Genomic DNA, 9793 nt, shown 5'->3' with positions numbered 1-9793 from the left:
AATGCCTCCCACAACACTTCTTGAGCTGAAAGTTGCCCTGGAGCAAGAGTGGCAGAGGATCGAGAACTACTGGACAATCTGATCCTGTCCATGCCCCATCGCTGTCAGTGTGTTTTGGCAGTCTTGGGTGACCATACACCCTTCTGAACAGTCAATGTGTGGCACACTCGTCCAGTTTGACATGCTTCTGTTCACCTTCACCAATATGTCAATAGCTTCTCCATCATGATAATTAATTTTGCATCTCATTTGCATAATCGAACAACTTTCTTTGACTTATCGTTTGCTTTTCTGATGTTCTTGTTTAATAATAAAAAAATCAAATTTTTTTATCGCTTTATATTCATTTTGAAATATCCCCTAATTTTTGTGAGCAGTGTAGTTTAATGTACTGCAGGTGAATTCAGCATCATATAAGCTGGATCTGAATTCAGCTCCACGTTAAGTCTTGATTCTGTTCCACCAGTGCACTTGGGTCCAGAATCAGTATGGTGCCAGCCAACTGTGTCATTCAACATCACCATATTACAGCCACCTAAAGACTTGTCTAGTTAGTTAAAATACAGATTTAAACTCTTGGTTGTTCAGCAGGTGAAGTGGAGATGACTTTATTGGGTGAAGTGGGTGCTCCAGTTACTGTCTGTGAGAAGTTTTGTATGTTCTTTCTGTGACAGCGTGAATCTTCTCCAGGTTTTTTGGTTTACTTCCACCACTAAAAAACAATGCAGTAGATGAACTGGCTTCTCTAAAATGCCCCTTGGCCCAAATAAAAGGAAATGGTTAAGCATGTGTTGTCCTGTGATGCATTAAAGCTCTGTCCAGGATGTAATCTTGCATCAAGCTGTGTGACAAGGATGAGGTGGGTAGTAAAAATAAATGATGACATGATTAAAATGGGACAATTAGCTGACATCCCTTTTCCAAAAAGCTGTTTTACATATAAATGTATATCAATATATATTCCAGAAGTCCAACCAACGTAAGCTTCAGAAAATTAAAATATCTCTACTTACTAAATATTTGTATTTTTAATTTATATTGTGAAAAATGTAAAAGACAGCAGCAGAAATGGGGATGAAATCATGAAGTATTAATCATGAACACAGAGCCAATGGGTAAATACTGTCAAATACAGTTAGTTAGGTGTCCTTTTCTCCCAAACCTAAGTAATACTGATGTCCAGGACATATTCCTGCATTATACCTGTTTCTAGGTGGACATTACCAGTGTGTGTTGAGAAATTGAACGTGTGATTGAAATTGAGAAGTGTAAAAGTATTAGAAATAAAAACACTGAACATGTGATTATAGTAAAGTTTATTGGTTATTAAATACAGTAGAATATTAGATGCTATACATTGCAGAATCATATTGTATAACCCAAAACCCACATGTGTATAGAATCATGTGTTATATTGTACCTAGTCTCACAGGATCAGACTTTTTCTCTGACGTGATTAAAATGATTTTTGGTTTGCAGGAGGATGGAAACAAGATTTATTAGGAAGGAACAAACTCAGTTTGAATTGTACAAGCCAACTCATATCTCCTAAAGGTGGAGCTTAAAGTTACATGGTACTTAAAGCTACTGTGTCACAAATGACACACTACTGTACTGTACACTACTGTACACACTACTGTACTGTAATAGCATGTCTAATTAGTAAACTTAGAATAATGTAGTTACTCCCTATGTAGCAAATATGATGCAGTTTGGGACACAGCCTGGAAATCCCTGGAATTTACAATGTCTTTATTTATTAAACAGAATTATGAAAACATTTTCATTCAAATCAAAACACCTCTAAGAGGACTATTTCTGAAACATTTACTACCTAAAGGCAGGTTTTGGAAAAAAGTGTGGATGTGGCAGCTTTTAATTAGATAAAGGAAAATGATATAGTGCAATAAAATATTAGAATATAGTTTGCCATACTATTCTCAAGCCCATGTGGTAATATTAATTCTCCGAGCATCTTATTTTTATGCAGTACTGTATGACAGATCAGTTATCACAGGCAGTTTTTGGCCTTGTCCTTTATACACAGACATTTCCCCTGGAACATTTAAATCTATAATGTAATTATTTTTCAGACTGTAGATGGTAAAACCCCTAAATTCCCTTATGCACTGTAAAGCTCTTAAATGGATGAACCACACACTTTTCACAAATTGAAAAACCTTCACCGATCCTTGTTTGTAAATGAGTGAGCCCTTCATTATTGTTTCATTTAAACCCAATTATTACAGCCTCACCTGTTATTTATGTACATATTTCAAATCATTCCACAATCTTCCTAGTCTTACTTTGCCCAAGTCCCAATTTTATTTGGAATGTGTTGCAGGCATCAAATTAGAAATTGATTGATAAGCTAAAACATTATCTATATTTGGGGTTTACACAAAGTCCCTTATACAGGTTTGAACTTTTTAAAGCTGAAAGTAACATTTCAGCAGAATGTCTGACACTATTAAACTTGCTTCTTCTTTTTTTTTTTTTTGCATATTTCTCCTTTTTCCAATTAGCGATTGCTCCCGCCACCCCTGTCATATGCACAGTTGCCAACCCTTTTTATTTACTAGACATTAGGGACATATGGAGGAAAATTATCTAGTTTCAGGATGACAGTTCACTGTTGACCCTTTACAAACCAAAAACCCCGGGTAGAGGAGCTGAGTGAACGTGGCCTGAACTCTGTGGAGGAGCTTCATCGTATCAGAGACGCTGTAGAAGGACAGAGTTCCTGCTCTGTAATCCACATACACTCCTATTCTAGAGGAACTCGGCATTATGGGAATTTTCGTTCTTTTGTTATCGTGCAGGAATGAAAATCTGGATGGAGAAAGGAACAAACTCCAGGACTGATCATTACATCCAAACCAACACTCATCACCACGTCCCTTCCTGCTGACGCTTTTATATGACACTGCTATATAAACCCCATCATTCCCACTCCACTCAACCTCCCAGTAACAGCGTCCACTCACACTCTCTCTACACAGAACCGGGTGTGAATAATTAAATCTATCTGGATGATCATGATACCACTGGTCTGTTCCACTGCAGGTCACCACTTTGTTCTCCTCAGACAAACGGAGGTTTTTATTTACTGTGTTTGGATCCAGTGTGAACTGACAGAAATCTGATGAAGAGAAAACACATCAGTGAAGTTAAATATTTACCACCACTTTAACTAATTGAAACATGTTTGAAAAATGTTAAACATATATTTTATGATTAAAAGTATGTGGACAAGCTTGATTCATTCAGCTTAAATTTATATAACAACTACAGTTAGCAGTGGGAGTGGCTATAACAGATAAGCTCATAAATTAGGATTGATGGGGTGTCCACATATGTTTGGTTATACAGTATAGTGTACTGTAGGTTCTAATATTGCTGTGTTTATGTTTGTGTGGTTAATAGACTTACATTGTAGAAACTCTCGTCTGGTTTGTGGTTCAGGTGAAGAAATGATCCAGATCTTTCTCACTACAGAAACACATAAGCACGAACACAATTACACTTCATTTATTCATTTAACTGATTCAGGATTCATCCCCACCTAAAATCATCAAGTGCAGAAATACACCTGGGACAAGGTGCCACTCCATTCGCGGGCAGTAGTCACTAACCCATTTACCCACTCCCTCATATACAGTGGGGCCAAAAAGTATTTAGTCAGCCACTGATTGTGCAAGTTCTCCTACTTAGAAAGATGAGAAAGGTCTGTAATTTTCATCATAGGAACACTTCAACTATGAGAGACAAAATGAGAACAAAAAAAATCCAGGAAATCATATTGTATGATTTTTAAAGAATTTATTTGTAAATCATGGTGGAAAATAAGTATTTGGTCAATAACAAAAGTTCAGCTCAATACTTTGTAACATAACCTTTGTTGGCAATGAAAGAGGTCAAATGTTTCCTGTAAGTCTTCACCAGGTTTGCACACACTGTAGCTGGTATTTTGGCCCATTCCTCCATGCAGATCTCCTCTAGAGCAGTGATGTTTTGGGGCTGTCGCTGGGCAACACGGACTTTCAACTCCCTCCACAAATGTTCTATGGGGTTGAGGTCTGGAGACTGGCTAGGCCACTCCAGGACCTTGAAATGCTTTTTACGGAGCCACTCCTTCGTTGCCCGAGCGGTGTGTTTGGGATCATTGTCATGCTGGAAGACCCAGCCACGTTCCATCTTCAATGCTCTCACTGATGGAAGGAGGTTTTGGCTTAAAATCTCACGATACATGGCCCCGTTCATTCTTCCCTTAACACGGATCAGTCGTCCTGTCCCCTTTGCAGAAAAACAGCCCCAAAGCTTCATAGTAGGTATGGTGTTCTTCTCAGCATTCTTCTTCCTCCAAACACAACAAGTTGAGTTTTTACCAAAAAGTTCCATTTTGGTTTCATCTGACTACATGATATTCTCCCAATCCTCTTCTGGATCATCCATATGCTCTCTGGCAAACTTCAGACGGGCCTGGACATATACTGGCTTAAGCAGGGGGACACGCCTGGCACTGCAGGATTTGAGTCCCTCTCGGCGTAGTGTGTTACTGATGGTAGCCTTTGTTACTTTGGTCCCAGCTCTCTGCAGGTCATTCATCAGGTCCCTCCGTGTAGTTCTGGGATTTTTGCTCACCGTTCTCATAAACATTTTGACCCCACGGGATGAGATCTTGCGTGGGGTCCCAGATCAAGGGAGATTATCAATGGTCTTGTATGTCTTCCATTTTCTTACAATTGCTCCCACAGTTGATTTATTCACACCAACCTGCTTGCCTATTGTAGATTCACTCTTCCCAGCCTGGTGCAGGTCTACAATTTTCTTCCTGGTGTCCTTCGACAGCTCTTTGGTCTTGGCCATGGTTGAGTTTGGAGTCTGACTGTTTGAGGCTGTGGACAGGTGTCTTTTATACAGATAACGAGGTCAAACAGGTGCCATTAATACAGGTAACGAGTGGAGGACAGAAGAGCTTCTTAAAGAAGTTACAGGTCTGTGAGAGCCAGAAATCTTGCTTGTTTGTGGGTGACCAAATACTTATTTTCCACCATAATTTACAAATAAATTCTTTAAAAATCCTACAATGTGATTTCCTGGATTTTTTTTCTAATTTTGTCTCTCATAGTTGAAGTGAAGCTATGATGAAAATTACAGACCTCTCTCATCTTTCAAGGTAGGAGAACCTGCACAATCAGTGGCTGACTAAATACTTTTTGGCCCCACTGTATTCATTCACTCACTCACACATTCATTCACTCACTCACACATTCATTTACTTAATTACCTATTTATGTTTACTCACTCTTTGTGAATTTATTCATTCACACATTCATTCACACATTTATTTTACCAACACATTTGTTTACTCATTTTCACAAAAGAAAAAAAACTAAAGCAGCCAAACCACCTTTAGAATGTGTAAGGAAACTAAAGTAGACCAACAAAAACCAAGCCAAGGAAAAAGAAAGTCCAAGGAAATGTATTTCAGCAATTGAATTGGGAAAAGGCATAAATAAGTGATATAAGGATATAAAACAATTTGTAAGGCTTCGAGTAGTGACAGGGACAGGAAGTCTGGTAAGTACTGAGGCACAGATGAAGCAGACAAGACTCAGTAAAACCACCTCCAGAGCACATGCAAACTTGTAAGGCAGTTGTAGCCTAGTGGTTAAGGTACTGGACTAGTAATTTAAAGGTTGCTGGTTAAAACCTCACCAAATCTAGTGTCTTTGAAAAAGGGTTTTAATGGTCGCCAGTCTATTACAGGGCAAACACACACACACACTCTAGGGGCAAATTGTACCTTCAATTAACCTGACAGTCGTTGGTGGAAGAAAACAGTAGCTCCCAGACAAAAAACACACAGACATGGGAAGAACATGCAAACTCCACACAGAAAGGACCCAGATCGCTCCATCTGGGGATCGAACCCAGGACCTTCTTGCTGTGAGGCAACTGTGCTACCCACCGAGCCACCGACATTGCACATTTATAACCTCTAAACATCAGTCTCAAAAAGAGTAAAACAAGAGCAATTTCTTTATATTGAAATTGTAGTGATTCAGTGAAATAAAATAATAATTGTAACATCCTCTCTTAGCAGAAATCATTGAAATGTTCTTTATAAGTGTATGTACACTTTGGAATTAAGATGTGTGTTTTAACACTTGACACAATGTGTTGACTGGACACAGCATTAACATAGAGGATTGAAGCTCACCTCCATCTGATATCTTCTTATTCTCGTCTTTACAAAATTCTTCTAGTTTCTCTCTGAGCTCAGACATGGACTTTGTTACACCCTCGTAAGTGAGTAGAGGATTTAATGTGATGGTGGGTGATTCTGCAGGCCCAGCAGGGGTCAAATAAGATGGAAAAGTCTACATAGAGATAAAAGTATAAAAGGAAAAAGTAAGTAAGTCCTGACTAAATTGTTAAATGCTGGCTTACAGAATTTATTCCCTTTACTCTTTTTGGCAAAAAATAAAAAATAAAGGCATAATTTAAATAATAAATACCCAATTTCCCTTACTGTATTTAAAAACAACATTATCATTTTGTACTCAATTATTACTTTTAACCTTTTGGCTTAGACTACTTTTAAATTGTCTTTATTTAACACTAACATTCTTTGTGAATTGATACTAATACTTAAATGAATTTAATACTTTTAAAATTAGTACCAGTGTGCCAATAATTAAAAATATATTTTGAATTGGCTGATAAGCATCTACTTTTTGTCAGGATTCTGGATTTTCTTAGTAATGTTACCTGGAAGAAATCTTCACTGTGTGAAAGCTCCTCCAGTTCAGCATTTCTCCGCTTTAGCTCTACAATCTCCTGCTGCAGTTGCTTCATGAATTCTTCAGCTTGACTCACTGCAGCTTTCTCCTGACCTCTGATCAGTTCTGTAACTTCAGAACATCTTTTCTTAATGGAGTTGATTAGTTCAGTAAAAATCTTCTCAATGTTCTCCACTGCTGTCTGTGCAGAGCGCTGTTAGTAAATATCAAAAGAAAAAATATTTCTAACTGAGATTTATTATTGAATCACAGACACATTTTTCATGTACCATGACAATGACTGGCTAAGTGTATGAAAAAGCTCTTTCAGCAGTCAATTTTTCGTCTTCAAACTCACCCTGTGAGACTCCACAGCTTTTCTCAGCTTCTGAATCTCATCCTCTCCGTTCTGGATTCTCTGCTGCGATTCTCTCTGCATCTCCTCCAACTTATTTTCCTCAGAAACACAAATTGTAATTTAGCTTAGAATGTCAGAGGAATTACAGTCAAAAATTTGCATATGCTTGACAGGAACATGTATTATACAACCCCAAATCAGAAAAAGTTGGGACAGCATGGAAAATGCAAGATCTTAGAGCAGCAGATGTTGCTCTAAGATCTTAATGTACTTTTCTGCATTAATGCTGCCATCACAGAAGTGCAAAGGGCAAGTGTGCAAGAAGTGCAAAGGAATTTGCAAAGGGCACTGACACACCCCCATACCATGACAGACCCTGGCCCTGACACAGCCCCATACCATGAGAGGCTTTTGGACTTGTTGCTGATAACAGTCTGGATGGTCCTTTTCGTCTTTGGTCCAAAGCACACCGCATCCATTTTTTTCAAAAAAGACCTGGAATGCTGATTCAACTGACCACAATACATGTTTCCACTGTGTGATGGTCCATCCTAGATCCCTCCGAGCCCAGAAAAAACAACGGTTCTCCTGGATATGGTTAACATAAGGCTTTTTTTTGCACAGTAAGGTTTTAAGTGACATTTGTGCATGTAACTTCGTATTATAGCACCTGACAAAGGCTTGCCAAAGTAAATCCCTCACCCATGTGGTTATATCAGTTATTGTTGAGTGGCGGTTCTTGATGCAGTGCCGTTGGAGGGATGGAAGATCACCCTTATCATCATGCACCCTTGGCCTTTACACACTGAAATTCCTCCCGATTGCTTGAATGGTTTAATAATATTCTGCACTGTAGAGGAAGAAATATGCAAATACCTTCCAATCTTTCTTTGAGGTTCATTGTTTTTCAACATTTCAATCATTTTCTCACGCATTTGTTGACAAACTGGATATCCTCTGATCATCTTTGCTCATCAAAGTCTTTCTCGGATGCTGCTTTTGTACCAATCACCTGTTTGGAATCACATCATTATTTAGTTTTTAACCTCATCACTAGCCCTAAATTGCCCAGTCCCAACTTTTTTGGAATGTGTTGCAGGCATGAAATGCAGGAATGGAGGTTCATTAACAAACGAAATGAAGTTGAGAAGACAAAACATGAAATATCTTGGGTTCAAACTGTCTGCAATCAAATAAAAGTCAAAGTTAATGTAAGGAAAACTGTGTTTTTATTTTATTTGCATGTGTCATACTGTCCCAACTTTTTCTCATTGGGGGTTGTACTTAAGTCTTGTGATATTACTTCTGCTACAGTATTTTCTTGTGCACTGAAAAAATAAACTTGGCACTTAGTGAATTATACAATTATAAAATTGATTATCAATTGTTCTCAATTTAAATATTAATATTAATTTCACTTAATAATAGTAAACAATTTTGAAAAACATTAAACTAAGCTCATAAAATATGCTTAAAGTTTATTCGAAATTATTATGTTGCATTTTTTTTATTTTAGAAAAAAAGCTATTTAACCACCAACATTAACTGTGAGAACAAAAACTATCGTCCCCTTAGTTTCCTTTATTAGAATAGATTGCCTTCATTGCACAGTGCACAACGAGTTACCCAAAGTTTGATTACTGCAGCCCTGTTTAATCTAAACACTTAATCACTTAAATAGGACCTTTTTAGCAAAGTAACACAGAAGAATAGTATAAGCAGGTAGGACATTGAACCAAAGTAAAAACAAATAAAAATTAGGTTACCTATAAAGTCTAATAACAAAGCTATCTCTAAGGCTCTAAGACTCCAGAGAAAAAGTTAGGTCCATCAACACCAAAACATGATATGAAAGATATGCGCCCCTTTTTAAGAGGATTTGAAACTGTAAAATAGAGGAACTCAGGCAATGCTGATATATGTTTTACAGCATTATGAAAACCAAACTATTAGTTGTATTAGAATATTGTATAATATACTTTTACCTGTTTCTCGGTTCTTTCTGCTGCAGCTGATATTGTATCATGTCCTTTATGTTCATCTAGCATACTCAACATGCAGATACACTGCTGATCAGTATGACAGTAAACCTCCAGCAGTTTATCATGCTGAGGGCAGATCTGATCCTGGAGTCGTCTGGAGGCTTTAACCAGCTTGTGCTTCTTATAAGCAGGAATTTGATAGTGAGGCTGGAGGTGAGTTTCACAGAAAGAGGCCAAACAGGATTTTACTGCTTTGTTTTTTCTCCCAGTACAGACATCACACTCCACATCTTCAGGTCCAGCAGAACATTGAATCAATTGTGAAGCTTGAAGTTCTGTTTTCTTCAGTTTTTCCACAACGTCAGCCAGAATGGTGTTTTTCCTCAGGACAGGTCTTGGAGTGAAGGTTTGTCTACAATGTGGACAGCTGTATGTTCCCTTATCATCCTCCTGATCCCAGCACTTGTTGATACACACCATACAGAAACTGTGTCCACATGGTGTAGATACTGGATTCTTCAGTAACTCCAGACAGACTGGACAGCTGAACTGGTCCTGAGCTACTGAAATATTTGCTTCTGCCATTTTACTACAGGTGTACAAACAAACTAGGACAGAAACACCAGTATAAACACACCGTTACTTACAGCAACTCCTGCTTCAGT

The 9793-nt window shown here is 38.0% G+C and overlaps 1 protein-coding gene across 1 annotated transcript; it reads right to left on the bottom strand.

Annotated features, from left to right (window-relative positions):
• Positions 1–1731: 1731 nt before the first annotated feature.
• Positions 1732–9793, bottom strand: LOC134312478 (tripartite motif-containing protein 16-like). Its single transcript, XM_062994461.1, has 6 exons — positions 9126–9793; positions 7147–7236; positions 6778–7002; positions 6227–6386; positions 3433–3492; positions 1732–3142 (listed from the first exon to the last, which is right to left on the bottom strand). Exons 1-6 carry the CDS (start codon positions 9711–9713, stop codon positions 2607–2609), a joined length of 1659 nt encoding a protein of 552 aa, XP_062850531.1. The 5' UTR covers positions 9714–9793; the 3' UTR covers positions 1732–2606.

Source organism: Trichomycterus rosablanca, chromosome 4, assembly GCF_030014385.1.
Source record: "Trichomycterus rosablanca isolate fTriRos1 chromosome 4, fTriRos1.hap1, whole genome shotgun sequence".
Taxonomy (NCBI): domain Eukaryota; kingdom Metazoa; phylum Chordata; class Actinopteri; order Siluriformes; family Trichomycteridae; genus Trichomycterus; species Trichomycterus rosablanca.
The sequence above is the reverse complement of the archived record's forward strand: the minus strand, read 5'-3'. Positions and strand labels throughout refer to the sequence as shown.